Genomic DNA, 20,044 nt, shown 5'->3' with positions numbered 1-20,044 from the left:
GATTTACTGGCAGTTTCTGTGAGTTATTCGAATTTGTTACGCTTAGATAGTTAGCACCAATTTCCAAACAATGCCTGATTACGCGAGCATGCATTTAAGTCAAGTAGGCATCAATAAATCTATATTAATCCCCGGAACCTTGACCACGGCGATAAATTAATTATCGTCAGTTGTCATAGAGGCCGTAAAGATCCCATCTATGCATAAATTCTGATTGTTCGCAGGTCTATAGGCAATTCGATCGCCAGCAAGTTGTAAAATAACTTAAAGGCCTCAAGGCTTTCGAACAATAACGCACACACGGCCGCTGGCACACCGCCACGCGTTGTATAACAGCCTGTACTCACAGATAGCGTAGACTATCAATTTGGTCTAGCTAGTACATTCACAACCGTACAAATCTGAACTCGCATCCGGAGTAGGGCGCGGGTTGCACTAGTGTGGCGCACGCACACTACGGAGCCCACAATACCCCACTCTGTATTCGAGGCATGCGCACGTGGATAGTCGCCACGCTTACAAACGCAGGCGCTACACAAACTCATAGAGAGTACCGAAGCCAAGAGATCGTGAACGAAAGCGCTCGCAACACTCACTGATATATTTTTAGCTAAATTCCATTCAGCGGGTAGGTCAGTTACTATTATGACTGAATTTTTAATGAAAATGGTCTGCGTTAATTTCATACCGGTAAGGGCTTCTTCCTTTGTGTTATGACTCGTCTTCGTTAGTTTCATAATTAAACCCAATTAGGAAATACTTTGCTTAAAACGATTTCATACTCCAAAAATTTCAAGTTTTTTATTTCTTATCAAATTTAAGTTAAAATTGCGAAATGTGTTTTTTTATTTATAAGCTGTTTTTAAATAGCCTGAGGCGCATTTATAAATAAAAAATGTCATCCACGTAAAATTGCTGTTTTTTTTCGATCATAAATAACGTTTAGATAATCTACCAGACCAAATGAAGACGGATCAGCACAGCACCAAAGTAAATTTATTATCTAAAACGAAACTGTAAATGCCTCGGCTCACAATGAAGCCTTACGAAACCTACAACTTAGTATAGAGAAACACACCCTATCTCGTTCCACTGCCTTCACGCTCCGTAGCTAAAAATTGTACTTAGAGTCATACTCTACGTGACCATAGAAAGTCACTAAACAATACATATTACTACATGACTCAGTTTATGGCCGTACCTATCGTTCGCATGATTCAATATCCAGAATTACCATTTTAGAGGAACATTTCGTATTTAGTCCGCGGTTTGGCTACGGCCTACGACACATTCTGCGTAGTTACGATTGTTATTTATCCCAGTCGCATTTGCGTTGTTAATTTTCAAACAATGTTTATATATTAGTGTATCGTCGGCAATCATTATTGTGTGAATCTTCTTTATTCAATTGTGTTTCCTTGGTTCTCACTTTTATGGTAATGTACTTACATTGATGGTATATTAATTTTGATTTAATTATGTGAATTGTGACCTTTAAAACGTGACCGCTACAAGACATTCCTATTTCCGCCACACCTTTGTGTACGGCGTGTATTTTTACATTAACACTCAAGGGACAGATGTTAGGCAAAGCCGAAGGGGAAACTAGTCCACAAGATACACGGCTTATCTACGGCACCCGCACATTTAGCGTAGCTTATATTTGACTTGCCTGATAACTCTGAAATTGGGACAGAGATTGCATTGTGACCGCTCGCTACCCGACACCACAGTTTGCTGAATCGTTGCTTCGATAGAATTTTTTGCGATGCGAAGCAAAACGGTTGGTATGAACAGTTATACTAGTGTCGGTTAGTAACATAGTATAGATGCCAACAACATAATGACAATGGCAAATAAACTAAAATTTCGTTTATAAAGAACCGAATATCATTTTCATTTAAGGGAGGTAATTTAAAACTAATTCCTAAATGTTATCAAACAATATTTAAATATCTTACTTATGTATATTGGAATATTCCCAGTTTTAAACTCTGAAGTATTTAGAAGTACTTACTTAATATTATATTTAAATCCAGTAATTCTTTTGAGTTACTATGCGCAGAAACATATTATATGTGCACATCTAAATATCATTTCACACGTTTACCGCAGAATCTTTCCTGGCGAATAAATACCTTGAAAATTTCTGTAGAGTAAACAAATTGTTGCTTTTTCTCTCGAGTCATAGCGCTAAATAGGTTTTCCATAATACGCTTTAAAGTTTGTGTGTACATTTATTTTTCCATTTAGTTGCAAGATCTGAAAGAAAAATATTTTTCAAAACTTTTATTATCCTAGCTAAAAATCCATTGCTCTTTTGTGAGTCACTGTTCTGGGTTGGTTCATTGAGTCAGGTGTTGCTTTCCGGAAATCACTCGTCTCGAGAACCCAAGCATCACGACAGCACGAGAGTTAGATAACCTTTCGTGTGAGATAATAAAAATGTTTCCTCTATATGACTTGGACCAGCCGCATATCGATATGCGAATGTTTTTACGGTAAGATTTCGATTCACACGCATCGCTCATGTAATGAACAAGATGAGATGATTTCATATTAAGGAGTAAATTGGAATCCCCGATTTGTATTGCATCATTCAATTGTAACTTTTTTGATGTGCAAATAATGAACTTTTTAAAAATAATTAGACTTTTTAAAATTTAATTTTCTCTTCATTGTTTGCTTTATTTTCGTCTCATTTTTTAACTATAGTTTTCAAAGTTCTAAAAACCTTAACAAGTTATTTTTTAAATCATCGGCAATGTCAAAAATCTTTAGCAGTGTGGTTAGTTAACACGAAAAATGTCTTGCGTTAAGTATTATGTTACATTGAACTATTGGACCTTAATGTTATTCCATAACAAATGCTTCAATATGATTTTCTGTATCAATTTCACTGACCTATTTATGGACTCTATGTAGATTAGTTGCAGATTGGTTATTTGCTCCGTTATTTGCTAAATAATTAGTATTACATATTAAACACCAACATCCCTTTACCTACTTACCTTAGTTTATCACAATTTATTTCGTTCGCCAATGAAGGATTAATTTAAAAGAAAATCCTATTTTTAACAAATCCAATTGTTTAAATACATATTGAAAAGAGAGCAGAATCTTTGCGCAGATTTATGTGGTCACTAGAAGCCCTAAAAAGAGTACCTAAGTTCAAGCATCCTCCAGACCAAGGTGCTGTTGAAAATACCCCAAAACTTGCAATTACCTACAAGTAAGGAGATTCGAGCTCCACATCAAAAATATGTCTACATTTTAAATCGAAAATTCCAATTAAAAAACCTTTACCTTAGATGTGTTCAGTCAAATTATCCCCACGATCTGCTGAAATATTCCGAATAAATTTGAAACGTCTTGTAGATGTAACGTAAAAGCAAGGAAATCAAAACGAAGCCGCGTTACGTGGCCCATTACGTAAAACCTTTCGTATACTTTCACTGTCAGCAAAATTTAGCGTAGCGGTTACGCAAGCCTCCGAAATGGCAGTCGTCGAAATTTCATCATTTCGGACGAGGGAAGATCACGGCTCAACGCATAAGGCGGATGATGAAACGCGGCGTATGGCATTATGTATAACACTTTCACGATGTGCGGTAAGGAAAGTAATGCACGTGGTTTCTTGTTTTATTGGAGCTGCTAGAGGTTCTACGGTAACTCCAGGGTTACGCGTTTCTATGGTCGATGTGTTTTTGTTTCTTAAGCTCTTAGCACGTGAACTTCGTAGATGTAGATTTTGGAGAATGGAAAACGCGCTATTCACGAAGTTTGAATAAATTCATTTAAAAAAAATAAGTCTGCAATACAAAATGATCATGATTCTAGAAAACGTAGAGGAAATGTCGCAACTAAGCCATCAATTAAAAGTACGACCGAGAATTAACGTGACGTCAACAATTTCATCACACGCCGCGTAAACATTAACATAAATATTATTATCCAAGAATTACGAAACCCAATTTGAGTAAAAGAAATGGTAAAGATTTTTATCAAAGATTATGCATGTAAGGTAACTTTCTAAAAACTGCTCGTGTGACCTTGAAATAAAACGCTATTACAAAACAGCGCGCCGCTCGCCGCGCCGGCCCCCTTCCTATGCAGCGCGGATCTACGCAAGCGCACACCAGCGCGCGCGCCGTGTGCGTGCACGCACACACAGCCGGCTAATGCTACCGTAGAAAGGCCTGGTGAAAAATTTTCTCGTACTTGTACTAACTTTCAATGCATGATTGAACGGTCCAGCGGCCAGATATTTTAAAAAGACGCGGCACTAGGTAATTGCGGTTATGACGATGGCCAATGACGTTTCACCTAAGGCATTGTGATCTTACTTCTAGTCTAGTACTTATGTGAGTCAGTAGAAAACATAAAGAAAATTCTCATCTATTATAGCGAGTACGTTGTGGCCTCCGCCATCTCGCCGTCACACGCTAAACGCCTTAAATATTCTGTTTTGAAATCATCGCCTGCCAAATATGTGAAATCCTTGAACGTGGGTATGTATGTGGGTCATGATCAAGTCCCAATATGTTTCTCGTAGATGCTTTATTAGCATAGTTCTGTGCGCGCGCGCGTTGCGCAATACTGTTGACTTTCATCCTGACGGTCAAGTACCATCCTATTTCAAAACGAACCTTGGACGCGTCTCGTTTACCTCGGACAGAGCAGCAACTAACGGAAGCGAACGCCTAATCAATAGGAATCCAAACATTTTAAAATTTGACTGATTTGAATTGAATTTGTAGCTTAATAGTAACGTCCATAGAACACATCATATATGTATAAACATAAGAACACAGACTGCGTGCCAAGGTCAAACAATTTTGCGGCGTGAGAACCGCCTCTATGTAGACGACTTAATTCATCATAATTTGTAATAATAACACGGGAGATATTCAAATGACTGCCTACAATCAAATCCGACCTTTCCTTAGACACGTTCTTTATAAAATGTCATCTAACTGCTGCAGTGATCGCAAAATGTCGAACACGAACTCGATTTGTTTCCTCCGGCAGTTACGAAAATGTGGAAACATGCCGGGAGCGCTCTCGTGCCAATCAGATCAACTATTCCTATTGGAAAGGAATCTTCTGAGTTAATAAGTGACGGTTTCACGATCGATTGCTTTGACCGTGACGGTGCTTCTGTCAAATCATCGTTAATTAACACGACGACGACTTACGTTATTAACTTTAAATTAAAAGTGGTCTGACGTATTTAGATTGCGTTTTCTAGATGTCACGTAAAGTGTGTTTACAGTACAGTTGTTTGCAGTCACAGTTAGCAAGTATCTGGCACAAGGGATCGATCGTCAATCAAATGCAAGGTGAGAGTATAACTACAGAGCTATTTTAGCATCATCGAAGGTAAAACTCATTTGCGCTTTCGACCTAAGACTCTCTCGAGGGTACAATGCGATTTATAAATAAACACATCTGTCATTTGCCAGCGAAGCTGAAGTTCTAGTTAATGTTTTGTGTAATTCAACACAGATTTTAGTTACTAATGCATGATCTACCTATTCTGGACAAACAACAAAGACTTTATTGTTACAGAACTTAAATTTAGTGTTTTCCTCAAGTCTTCGCAGGAAAAACACGAAATAATTGAACGACAATATAATATTGGTTATTAATACAATATATTGAACTATAAGTACATACTTATTAATATGTTACATGACAAGTCATTATGGTTCAACATATTCAATTATTACTGAGGCAATGACAGACATGTTACGCTAACTAAATCCGACATCGTCGATTGACAAATATTATCATACCGATAATAATCTCGAGCACTAGCATTTGTTTAAGTAATTAATTCGGACAGTTCCGCAACTTTACAATTACAGCGCAAAAGAAATTATCGCCGATAACCTTATCGACACCCGACGATTTTCTGTCGGCCCGATAGTAAACAAGGCAGTCATAACAAGATCTCATGCGCACAAAACAATCCGGAAACGTTCGAAGAATTTCGATAGGCTTACATAGCGACTAGCGAGATAAAAATGCCAAGGATGGTCCACGGATCGCTGTGTTGGTTGGCGTTGGCAAAGTATCTTATGAATGAAGTAGTGTTTGTGGGGCTGGTTACACATCGTTTGTGTGTGATGCCGCAGCGCAGGCGCAGCCGAAGCTGGCTCCACATTTCGTCCGAAGGCCGCAGTACAAAGCGTGTGGCGTATCGCTGCCACGCGCGCCCCGCCGTTTCCTGTTTGACAACTATCCACTTACATCACTATCGTTTTCTGTCATACTTTGCGCGCCTGTTAGAAGCTTGTATAGGGGTCTGTTGCTAACTACCTCATTGAAGCACTGCTGGGTCATTAGTATTATTAACACTTCCCAAGCTCGGAACAATCTCTTAGTTATTTAATTCGTCTTTCGTTTCTATTTAATCATTATAAAATCATCCGGCGTTGTTAATTGCAGCATTAGAATTTCGTTGATAATGAGCGTGAAATATATTGTCCATTTTGTCACAAATTGCGAGTTCGGGTTGTGTTAGGTTAGGTTAGCGTTACTAGCGATTCCATCAATCAAACATTTCAGTCGGGTAAATAGAGCAGAAAACTGTTAGCGAGCATGTCAATGCGGCTCTCAAATAGGATTTTCTGCGATTGTGGCCAACCAGGCCGCGGCGTCGGGTCGACGCATCGGAGCATGCTGATTTAGCCTGGATACCTACTCGTAGACAATATAATTGTTAGCAGCATTCTTAGCGCAAAGATTTATAGCTCCAAGCCTGAATACATTATTATAATAAGTGAGGTAATAATAATCGCTGTACACATTATTAACGCTGTCGTATAAATACTGGATATGCTAAACAAGTCACATACCTAAGCATTATCATTTTGAATCTACCAGCCTCCTCAGATAGAAAAAAAGCCTTGGTTTCTCTATAGTTTGCCCGAATATCTTGCACAATAATGTAGCGTTTCCTATAATTTTATTAATCATAAACTGTATTAGTTCTGAACCAATAGTTTTTGTTTTGAGAATTGTCATTAATAAATTAACCTAACATATTGCATTCTATAAGATGACATTTCAAGGCATCCTGAAAACTGCGTGGTTTATTTTATAAATGAAATTATGAGAAAAGAAGAATCTGATTTCTTGGAGTTGATTTATATTCTTGGCTTTACCTGGTGAAGTAAGAGGATATCTTAGTCACGCTCACAACAACCAAGCAGGCGATACAAATTATTTATAACTAACTCAATTAATGCGATCTAACACGGACAACGGCCAAACTATTTTTAGATGGACTTACACTTGACCTCATTCTTTATTTTAATACGACTATTTAAATAGTTGTCACTATCCATAAAGGGTATTTTAATGTCGTCAGAATACGTCATGTTTTCGGAACAATCTAAATTACAAATCGGACTTTTAAAGTAAAGTATTGAAGAGAGTCAAAAAGAAAACACAAGCGAAGAGCAAACAAATTAAATTTCGAAACTGATGATTGTAATCTTACTGTCCTTGACTACCACATGTGTAATGTAAATATAAACGTATCGAGTATAAAATTTGTATACTTTTATAAGTCGAATATTTTCCATTCACCGCACGACAAGAGCCGGTGCAAATAAGGATTGTATGTTTGTATGTATGTATATCGCACACGTGCCTGACATTCTACATGGCTAACATAGGTAACTACATACATTTGGTAGTACCTAATGGTTTTTATTCAATCTAGTTTTTGATCGAAGATGTTATAATCAAAACATATCGGTAAATACTGGTAAATTTTGGATAGTAATACCGTTGATGATCGTAGGTACCTAATTTTTATAGGAAGGAAGTAAATAGTAATGCAGGAATGGCCCATGATGTAAATGTAATTATAGGCAACTCACTAGTAGGCAAAAGCGCGGATGTCATATAATTGGATAAGAAATATTTACTTAGTTATACTAAGCTGAGACGTTGCTAGAGAATACCATTGAATTTTACTGAATTCTTAAGCAAATTTCCAAAAATTACATTGTTGTCTTCACTTGCGTTGTATGAAAAGCACCGTTGCATAAATTATTTTTCTAAACTTAGCGGTTGAGATATCTGTATTTTATATCCTGTGATAAACCAAACTTGGTGGTTACATTTGGTAACGAGGGTCTATGTATTTAATCTCAATAATGTTTTATTTACATGGGTATGTAATAAATAGTATTCCTTAATAAGATATATGCATTGATAATATCAGTAATGAATATTGAAGTGGATACACATGGGTAGTTAAGCGCTTTCTCCACTGGATTACAGATTTCCACCTGCCAAAGCCGCTGGACAATCCACTTTCGCTTTTTTCAATAAGCACGTAGTATTACGTCCAAATAAATAACTTTACTTTTTACATTTCCAAAAGTACATAGGTCCTGGTTATAATAAATCTGATACTATTTGTTTTGTTACGTAAATCGTTAAATAATTAGCGTTCCAAATACCTTCCTAGTCTAAATTTACAGTCTAGACAATTTCGCCACTTTCAATTATTAGGCAACGTTCAGGGAAAGTGAGAACTTTTTTCCCAATCCTACGCTCCAGTAGGCGAGCGGCGAGCAGCTTGTCTTGTACAATTTCTCTTGCAACACCGGCATCGCGAAATATTTCGTAAAACACGACTTATTCGCCTTCAAACACTGCCTTTATTGTTTCTTTAGCTTCACACAGTTAATTGTCATCTGTAATAAATTAGGCTACAGCGTTAGCGATATCGGTTTCGTGAAAAACTCGAGCTTTGATCGATGTTTGTTTACGTCTATAAATAAATTGCGCTCAATAGCTTCTTTAAACATGATGTATCCGCTATTTCTGAGATTAAAGCAATCCGATTTGAGATAAATGATTTAAATGTTGATTTCCTAGTAAAAGAACGGTCAGCTGTCGCGTGCAATTACGACATTACTACTGAGTTGTCAATACGGCGCGCCCCGCACGCCAATATTCTCCCTTGCTCCTAATACGGTGACATATTCTCATAAAAACGTTAATGACAGACTATCTAGAATAGCAGCGAATCGAGTAAACGATTGTAATGCTGCCTTCTAGGTCGCTACGTGCTTAATTAGTGTGGGCAGTCATTACCTATGGCCGGTGTATTTCTTTTATGAACCAGCCTTGGAGCACACACTTGACTATCGGTATGATTGATATATAATTTAATTATGGTTCGCAGAGTGCGGCTTTGTTTTCTTCCTGGTAAATTATTCTGTTTTTATTTCTCAGACACCTTATAATAACTTTCATGTTAAATAGAACGGGCGATATCATGTTCATTTAGCAGATCATTATACTGAGCACTTATACTTTAATAATGTCATTATTTTTTATTAAAAAAGGCAAGCTTTTCACTGTTACATTAAAACAAAACGTTACTTAACCGACTTACCTTCGTCTGACTCCAAATTGGTAAGTGACAGGCGACCAAAGAGATTGTCTGCGTTGTTTTTAAGTTTCCTGAAATTTGTTTGTCTTGTGGTGAAAGTAATTTCAAATTAAAATGAAGGCCGCTCAATGATTCTTGAGGAAAAGGCCAAACAACACCATTCCCTTTACTTTTCATTCAGATTTCAAATAAAATATAGTTCAGAAGTTGGGAGCATGTGGCGCCACCTATGAATTATTAAGCAAGTGGAAAATAATCGCCATCTGTTGCGGTTTGCGGTACGGCCATTTCAGATACTGGTGTGTGAGAGAAAGTCGATAGTAGTTATACGAGTAATCGCTAGATGGTGCTGTTATACACCTTACGTATGAATTATTCTTTCTACTCTGCTCTATTTGTGTTAACTTTGCTCCCGTTCATCTTGTAGTGCGAAGGATGAATTCATTTATGAAGGGTTAATCAGTTTGTCACCTTTATTAACTGTAAGGTTACCTTCGAGCTCAACTGAATCAGCTACGGTTACTTGAGTACGAGTTTTTAAACTAAACTGGGCTATGTTAAATCGTAACAATTATATTTGTCAGATAATTATGATACCAAACAAACTATTAAGATATCTTTGGGTCATTCTCAGATGTAAGACCAGGGAATCAATTATTTTCTCTCTATGAGACACTAGTAGAGATTGAACAAATCCAGCTATAATTAATCTTAGCAGAAAATTGTAAACTTAATCTTAGCAGTAGTTTTGTTCCTATGTACGCAGTTTTGTACGTGTTTAAATAAAATATTCGACTACAGTACTTTCATTGTAGCATGGTGCGGGTGACACTTGATGCACGTTTCGTTTTACTCAAAGAAAGTTGCTGCGGTCTAAATAATATATGGAAGTATATTTCAGTTGTAGCCTGAATATGACTGGCGTAAAATATGTGAACATCAAGAACTATGTCATTTATACGAAATAAATTTAAGCTATCAGATTTTTATAATCAATTAATTAAATTCAAAGCACAGTTAAGTGAAAAAACGTAATATGCATGTAACGTAACCGTTTAGTGATGGGCCCTTATGGATCTTGGGTTATATCGGTACTTATTAATTGGTAAGTAACGAATATTCTTGCAAGCTCCGTTGAGCCTTTACTTCAGTGCAAATAAAATTCCAACCTAGAATTTCACTAATATTCTCATCAAAATTAACGTAATAATCGAATTAATGATGACATCAATTATTATAAATTATTAGTTTTATCGACTCAAGTTTCGACACTTTGACTCTCTAGTCTTGTGATATTGACAGTATATAGGTACTACGTACTGTAAGTAGTTGTGAAAGAAATTATAGCAAAAAATATAACCGACTAATAAAAAAACATGAAAATAATTTTCTGCCAGTCTGAAAGTGGAGTGGTTCAATTTTCTGTTATAAAATTATTTTTTTCACCCTTTTTAGTGTAAATAATCTAAGATACAACAGTTTAATGTCAACTGTTTCGTCAACTTTTTTTTACAAAAGATCGCTTTTTCCGATGCAGAGACTTTCATTAATGAGGAGTCCTGGTGCATCACCACCCATTCCATTTCACCATATGCATTACGAGGAGCATAAATTGCTTAGCAAATGTGTTAAAGTAATTGAAATTCAACCCATGAAATACTTGTTTTGAGTAGTAACTCCGATGGTCAACTGTGGTCTTCATCATTAGTTCCACTTCACCAAATGATAATTTATATAACATTTAAATAATATTTAGTTTTGAAAACTATATAATATGTATCTATAGGATTAATTACATATAATAAAATACAAAATATCCATAGGACTAAAACTACTATTAAATTAAAATAACAAACTAAAACTTTAATTAAAAAAGAGAGGTGGGCCTCTTGGCATGGTGCCCATCACGCGCAGGCAGCATTCCCGCGTTGAACTGCGATTGAGATTCTTTGCGCGAGAAAGCTGCTGGCGCGAGGGTTGCCTGTTGCCTCCCATAACCTATTGCTGAGCTCCCTGTGTAGCTCCAGCGCACCCTTACCCCAAGGACCTAAAGTCTCGACGCCGAAAGCACAGAAATGATATTGGGCGCCGAGACAGCTATATTTTGTGACCTTGATATTTAGTAGTAACTCGTGCATTTGCTTTTGAAAATTATCATTTGGTGAAGTGGCACTAATGATGAAGACCACAGTTGACCATCGGAGTTACTACTCAAAAACAAGTATTTCATGGGTTGAATTTCAATTACATCAAATTTACATCAAATGATATATTCCTTCGCACGACTATTGTTAAAGGAGAAAAATGTCCAAGTCTTCAAAAATGTCCAATCTATATCAAAATTACCATAGGTGTCCCTACAACATGTGAAGAATTCCCTCGATATCCTTAGGATCCAATCATCAGATCCTGATTTGGTGCTTATGGGACCTAATTGAAAGCACTCCTAGACGAACGCAAAAAAAAATTTCATTTCAGTTCATAAATGACGGAGTTCTGAGGTAACAAACATAAAAAAATACAACCGAATTGATAACCTCCTTGTTTTGAAGTCGGTTAAAATCTTAAACAAAGCTTAAACTTTTAGGTACCTAGAAGTTAAAAATGATACACATTGTTGTTGTTTTTTTCGTTATACTTATTTAATAACAGCGAATCAAAGCTTATTTGTCTAATTGGACTATTGTTAGTATTTTAATTTTAGGATATTGAATACTAGACTAAATAATAATAAGATTTAACAATATTATGGATTTAGCAAAATACAATCGAATTGATAACCTCCTTTTTTGAAGTCGGTTAAAAATGAACAAGGACGGTAATTTTCTCAAACTAGGTACATTCACAATTTTAAAACACAGTTTTTCTCTATTTTCGAATGGTATTTCCGTGGATATGATTTCAAAAATTTGTCTCTTAGCCTGAAAATGGTAGTTTTATCGTCAAAAATCCTTTGTGTTCAATCAAAAGCCACAATAGTGGCTAAGGTCATGCAGGGTGCAGGCCTGGCTCGATCTGATGCATGCAAAGTGCAGCATCGCATGGTTTCACACGCACAATGGCAGGCGAGCCTGCGCGCTTCGGTGCGCACGCGCCGCCCTGAAATACAGCGGTCTAACATATATGTACATACATATGAGTATGAAATATTGGCGATACTTTGAGGAGAATCAATATCACTGGACTAAAATCAATTACCACTGCTTTGTGACTAGGTCTGTGCAACAGGTAGATTGTAGGTAGGTACGTATACAATGTTTTTAAATAAAATTGCTATTATTATCTCTCATATTATTCTCTTCCAAAGATATCCGCTCAGAAAAATATGACTATAAAATTTAATAATCGTAATTTAGCTATAGCTCTTGTGTCTAGGTTAAGAAGTCAGCGCTCATAAAAGACTAGAATGTTTGACTATAATAATTAAAACGAACGTTTAAGCTCCATACCCTTGTAGGCGGTTCATCTCGAGTCAGTGAAGTTTAAAAGCAAGGCTAAACCCACCAACCGGCATTAAAGATTATCACGTAATCTTTATTATAATTTTTATGCCTTAAATAACATGCCGCTGGCATAACTTAAAGAATTAACGTATTAATTATAAAATACAACAATAATTCATCTCGTTAAATTTGTGTGGCGGCTATTAATAAGACCACGGCCTTCAATTAGAGCCTTATTAAGTCCAATTCGGCCCACATTCATCGCCTCGGGAAAATTCAACATCACGCTCCTGCTGAGATTATCTCGCCGTACCTACTGTTTATTTGTAATTTCAATGACTTCACGTTTCCCGCGCTCAAGGAAATGTTAAGTTGTTTCTCTTCTTTGTTCTGCCTTCATTTTTTCACAAAGGCTCATTAGAATACCAGCGTTTATTTAAAGCTAGACACGTTTTTATGTCCGATATCCTAGTTGTTTGCATAATATTACCCATTTTGCACGATTGTGGGATTTTCCATGTAATTCTGCGATTTGTGCGACAGGCGTGAAAGGTCTCGAGTCGTCCGCGTTGTGAACGACCTCGCTTGCTTTTACCTACCAACTTAACATTCAAAAACTATATTCTCCTTTCCATTCAGGCCAAAGCAAAAAATAAATTGCTGCCATGACAGCACGCTCGAAAGAACTCCGCGAATAACCTTCGGTAACAGATATACTCGGCGAAGACCATCTTTATTGCCCACTAAAATCCTCCCATTTGATTTACGTGTGAATTTATTCAATGCTTTGTTAATCGGTCAATATTCTGCGACCTTGTCAGTAAAATGATTACAAAATCGTGACACAGCACGCACTTGAGATCATTACCATGCACGAGAACATTCCGAGGAGCCGTCTAGTTGCGGTGTTTATGTTCCAATCCCCGCAATTAAATGTGACTTTTGAGAGAAACGGCGGAATAACGCAACAGTTGCTAACAATGAGCGTCGCTCTTGTGACCCCACGCTCGCTAAACGCCGACACAATGCTAGAAGCGCTGTTGATCGTCTTTTAAGCGATCTTGCGCTATTATTGCTAATAGCGCGTTGCGTTTTATTGAGCCAAGGTCGGTTGCGACAGGCTTTCTAACTGGGACTTCTGTTTGACGATCCAAGAACGCATGAAATCTGTCCACGTTCATTAAAATTCTCGGCACCTCTAACCTTTGTAATTTGGTTAGGAAACTACTTCAATTGTCTGGACGCTTGCGACTGTAGGCGTCTTAAATGGAAAAACTATTTAGAATCGGCGATATTGAAACGTTCGTTGTAACAGTCGATTGGTTGCAACCTTGTTTTCCTTTACACTATTTTCAGTCTGGCATCGAACGAGATCAATGAACCGCAGTCGTTATGAGCATCGGTGTTGGCATGATTTCACTTATTCGCGCTGCGAATTACACAATTTGAAGGATCACGAAGATTCATACTTATAAAGCTAAATTTAATATGAACGTACCAATTTAATAAAAGGAGATAATAGCCATTATATTTTTAAATATTTCGTACGTTTCTCACGCATTTACAATAGTTTTTACTGTCGCAATGATTTCACACCATTTGATAAGTGTGTCAGCGCGACGAAATGTTTCTTATCTCATGTTGGTAATATAATCTGTGCGTAGAGCTTTGATCTCTGATCTTTCTAATGATAACTTGTTTCAAAACCAGTCGCAACTAACCGCGTCATGAGGTCTAAGTATAAAGATAAAATTAAAATTCAGCTGATCAGGCAGACAAACAAAACCTGAGTTAATGAGTTAGGTACGAGTATTGTTAAAGTGTTTCGACGACATTCGCTATTTAGTGAACTTTATTTAAAACTGTAAATTCTATCTTTGTTTTAACAAAAGGTCACTGATTAGATTAACATCAGAAAGACTGAATAGTGGAACGTTATTTTTGAATATTAACCTTGCGATACTTTCCAGTGCAAGTGAATATTTGGTGAAACGCCACTTATACCTATTTACTATTAGTCATGCCTTATTCACTTGAGTTATACCACTAATATTTATCTACTTGACTTGTTTTTTTTATTCTTCCTAATAGAAAAGACAACGAAGGGAACGAAGTCCGTACAGCAGCTAGTCTTATGTAATATTATACATACCTATTTAAAATTTCTTAAGTCATTATTTGTACTAGCTAAACATATATATACATATATGCGGTTTCTTGAGGGTAACAAAAGAGAGGGAATGCGAATTAGGTACACTCGATTCTGCATTTGATGAACAGTGAAGTTAATAGGTAGGTACACTTTCAGTCTTAGTATTCACAATACAGTCACTCTTTATCGTATAAGTACCGCAAGACCGCATTTAGGTACTAAAGAAAACAAATGAAAAAAAAGAACTCCTTAGAACTCCATTTTCTAGATCTTCAATTGTTTTTCTCCCACGCTTTACCCGATGTCTGTTCTGAAATAATAATAATGCCTACTAACACCTACTTAGATACAGTTTTGTTTCCTAATCCACCGTAGGATGTTGTCACAGTAAATTTCATAATGTTTTCCGTGCCAGGCAAGGGGATGCTACTGCGAAATTTTCCAGAAAAAAAATTTCCTACGTTCCGGCAAATGCTTGCGATCATTTTTATTTTAACTCCTGCATTTTAACTTTATTTTTCTTAGTTGCCATTGCCAGTGTTAGAATGAGCGAAGACGAGGCCGAATGCGTGTTGTCTTTAGTTTGTATGCCCCGCTGTAACTTTGTTATTACAAGCTTTTGTTTAACTAGCAACGTTCGTATGTAAACTTACGAGTTGTGGTTTCAAAACTTGCAAACTATTTCTTTCTATTGCTTCCTGGTATCCCATTGAGCTGATATTTAGCGAACCTTTGTAAATCCAGAGACAATACAAATAGTCTGTTAGTGTAACTGGTGATCCAGCTAGAATCGTCTTCACAGAACGGAACTCTTGGTCGCTTAATCGTATCACCTCGAAGCTTGGTACGGTACGGATATGTAGCTTGGATGACAACGCAAGTACAGATATAGATCATATGTATTTTAATCCGGAAAAATCGGAATACGACGGCACCCGAAGTGCCAATAATTGACAAGATTTCATTTTTTTAACACCTGTAAATTACTACAGGAATCGAAAGAGTTTTGCCTCCTGAACATGGGAAAATATTTATTATAATGGATTTCTCCATATTTAAAAAAATACAAAAAAATTAAAAAATATGTCTGAATTTGCCAACACTACAACATAATAGATATGTTTGCTTTGCCTTTTTCACCAGAAAAAGGAGCTGTCATAATTTTGACAACGTCTCTATGCAACTTCTACGTCAGAACTTGATCTTTTTTTAAGAGGCTAGACAAAAGCAATGGATCTATTGTTTGGTAGTTTTGGAGTTATGCCCTTTTAGAATATACTCATCTTGAAAAAATTGTAATAAATAAATTAATAATTGTAGCGTAATTTTAAAAATATCAGCGTCTTTCTCTTTCCAAACAGAATACAGAGAACGAATCAAATTATAATCTTAGAAATAGGAAATCTTGTCAATTATTGTAGTCAATGCGTGACATTTTCATATCCATAAAAATTTAATTTTATTATTTAGTGTCAAATGTTAGAAAGGCTGTATGACGGGGGGTACGGGAGCTAATTGAGATAGAACGATAAATACGTATTTTATCGATAAAATACGATGGAAACCATTATACACTACTTACATCTGTACAGCATGTTAAAATATTCCTGCAGGTACTATATTTGACATAGACATGCACTAAAATGTGGAGACACCACTAAAAATTAAATTAAAAAATAATAAGCGCTTAGATCACCAGCGAGCTATGGAGAGAGCTATGCTAGGGGTTTCTCTACGGGATCGAATCAGAAATGAGGAGATACGTAGAAGAACAAGGGTCACCGACATAGCCAAGCGAATTAGCTCGTTGAAGTGGCAATGGGCGGGCCATATAGCACGGAGAGCGGATGGCCGTTGAAGCCGAAAAGTTCTCGAGTGGAGACCGCGGATCGGCAAGCGCAGCGTAGGACGTCCACCAACAAGATGGACGGATGACCTGGTTAAAGCTGCGGGCTCACGGTGGATGCAGGCCGCTGCCAACCGAAGCAGCTGGAGGTCTGTGGGGGAGGCCTATGTCCAATAGTGGACGTCCTACGGCTGAGATGATGATGATGATGATGAAGCGCTTAGATTAAACTCTGCAGTTAAAAATCTTCCCTGCTTTATTAATTCATTAAACACAGTGGTACAATCAGCACGAATAGCTTGTATTTTTTTAACGAAAACCTGTATCTCTTTGTTTCAGTGCTGGAATGATGGGCGAAGGCCTGCTGACTCTTACGTACGGGAAGCACCACGCCTGCATCTTAAACGAGGTGGGCGCGGCGTGGCGAGGGTCGCGCTACTCCGACCTGGTGCTTGTCTGCGACGACGCCGTCCCTCTGGCAGCGCACCGCATCGTCATGGCTGCTGCTAGTCCACTCATCAGGTACTAAATAACATCATGGGCCTATGTCATCTACAAAAAGATGGTTTTAGGATATGGTGATAGGCGTGCATTGGGCCAATCCAGGGTAAGCAGTGCCTTGAGCTGTCTACCGTGCTGAGAGGGGCTGGGCGGCGCGCTGCTAAATGACCTAATGCACGCCGCTGTTAACACCATGAAAACGAGTGGTACGACCATCTGACTGTTAAGCGAGTTCTGAGACATCTGACTCCTGCGTCACTGGGCGCGACTAGGCTTATTTGCCAGCTATACGATCGTAGCTGTCGCTCCCGAATCGGCCCTACAAGCCACGTGCGTAAATGCCGCACCACCATGGACGCTGCTTAAACCACTGAATAACAATCGCTTACAAAATTTCACACAAATTTCGATACAGATATGTCTTCGTGGTCAGTTGAGTAGCCATAGTTGTACAATTGAGAGCCAAGTTAGTGAGGAGCGGGGAGTTCACACGGCGTCCTTCTTCTGTCGTATCTGACAAGTTACACATTAGTAACGACCAGACGACATGTGTGGTATTGTATGGAGTAAGTTTGAGTAAATTTGGACAGGTACTGCCTAAGCTACTCGCTTTGCAGGAGCCTGAGGTATCAAAATTGCATATCAGTTCAAAATTGCCTTAGAGGATGCCCATTAGTTCAGTTCAGTAGGGACTCCAGTTTTGCGGTTTGGTGCAATTAATTCGTTTGAATTCTGACGCTCGCAATGACGACCATATTTCTTACAATGCGGTTAAGAAAAGAAGAAAATTAAACTTTTAAATTGCATTTGCGTGTACTTAGTTTTACCGTGTGAGAAGCGTGAAATACTAAAATTATGCTATTCAAGTGTCCTTGTTTAAAGATCTCATAAATATTGCGAGTATAATCGATCTATTTTTAATTTAAAAAAACCGGCCAAGAGCGTGTCGGACACGCCCAAAATAGGGTTCCGTAGCCATTACGAAAAAATTAAGTAATATTTTTCTAAGGATTTCGTATTTTAAACGGAATCTTCCAAGTTTAAGTATATTTTATACCTTAGGCTGCTATTTACTCATAATTCTCAACTACTAATAATTATCAAGCAAACTTAGCCGTTATAGTTTTCCTTGAAAGTTTGATATATTTACTACCATCCTGAATTTTTTCAAATTTTTCCACCCACCGATTTAGATTTAAGAGGGGGGGACGCTCGATTTTTATGAAAATTTGCACTTTAAAGTTGAATATTTCGCAAACACATCACTGAATCGAAAAATCTAAAATAAATTTTAAAAGACCTATCCAACAATACCCCACACTATAGGGTTGGATGAGAAAAAAAAATCACCCCCACTTTACGTCTATGGGAGGAACCCTAAAAAAATTTTTCTTTTAATTTTGATTGTACCAGTTTGTCGGCATAATTTACATATATATTCGTGCAAAATTACAGCTTTCTAGCATTGATAGTCCCTGAGCAAAGCCGCGGACGGACAGACAGACAGGCAGACAGACAGACATGGCGAAACTACAAGGGTTCCGTTTTTGCCATTTTAGCTCCGGAACGCTAAAAAACTGTAGGTATGAACAAAAACTCCGTGATATCCTTCAAGCCTTTTCTTTTCCGAATAAAACGCTTTACATAACATTAGTAAATATGTATAATTACATCTGTGTTTACTTTTTATGCAGACACAAGTAAACCAACAAGCAATTTCTATTTCTAAGTGGGAAAATTGTTGATTTAAGTGTGTGGTTTTTCTCTTAGAAACATCTATTATTCATTACTGTGACACTTGTGGGTCACCGCGATGAGTAGGTACTTATGTAAGAATGAAATCATAAACCTGTATTGTTAATTTAAATAACCAGAAGTTATATACCAACGTAGACTACAGAATTTTACAACAGGACCTTGACGGCTAGACAAATTTTAAGAATGTTATCATTTATTCATATGGATTAGAATTTGTCCTACTAAAGAGTTATTGTTTACACAACAATAACTTGTTCCATAACTGTCTCAGTAGTTGGATGACTAACTGTGTTTACACTTTTACTGAGTTCACTTGGTGATTAATAATAGTAAACTCTCATTACTAATAGTAAATTTCCGGTGTTTCCAGGAAGATTCTCGATGACACTCCTTCAATGGAGAACCCTGTCACCATCCACATGTCTGGCATCAGCAGCACTCTCATGCGGCACCTACTAGTCTTCCTTTATAGCGGCCAAGCTTATATCGAGGTTAGTATTCGGACTTGTTATTTAGTCATCTTTATTTTACTTGTCACCGTCATTTATCTTGATTTAGCTTAATTTTAATTAGGGTAATTTTTAGTACCATTATTATTATTAGGTATTCATGTCGAAAATTACGAAAATTATGTTTTGAGATTTTTCAAGTAAAAAAAAACATCAGTGTCCTTACAGGCTTGCTCTCATTAACCATTGCAGTGTAATGGTTACCTACTGTATTTAACATTTTCATATTATTCACGAGTACCTGGGCGACCAAGCTTTGCTCGGGCTAAAACTCGACAATAAGCGTTTTCCCAGATATAAGACCAAGCTAGATCGATTTTTCATCCCCGAAAACCCCCACATACCAGATTTCATCGAAATCGTTGGAGCCGTTTCCGAGATCCCCGAAATATATAATATAAACGAATTGCT

At 37.3% G+C, this 20,044-nt stretch overlaps 1 protein-coding gene across 2 annotated transcripts in view; it reads left to right on the top strand.

The window, feature by feature from the left end:
- The window catches only part of ken (zinc finger and BTB domain-containing ken and barbie protein), a 35,718-nt gene that overhangs the window by 11,054 nt on the left and 4,620 nt on the right, over positions 1-20,044 (top strand). For both annotated transcript variants that reach the window (XM_074101031.1, XM_074101030.1), the window contains exons 2-3: positions 17,205-17,387; positions 19,495-19,615. In XM_074101031.1, the coding sequence (XP_073957132.1) occupies positions 17,212-17,387; positions 19,495-19,615 (297 nt within the window). In that variant the 5' untranslated portion in view covers positions 17,205-17,211. The remainder of the gene's footprint in view (positions 1-17,204; positions 17,388-19,494; positions 19,616-20,044) is intronic.

This window comes from Choristoneura fumiferana, chromosome 18 (assembly GCF_025370935.1).
Source record: "Choristoneura fumiferana chromosome 18, NRCan_CFum_1, whole genome shotgun sequence".
Lineage (NCBI taxonomy): Eukaryota > Metazoa > Arthropoda > Insecta > Lepidoptera > Tortricidae > Choristoneura > Choristoneura fumiferana.
This window is presented reverse-complemented; position numbering and strand designations above follow the sequence as displayed.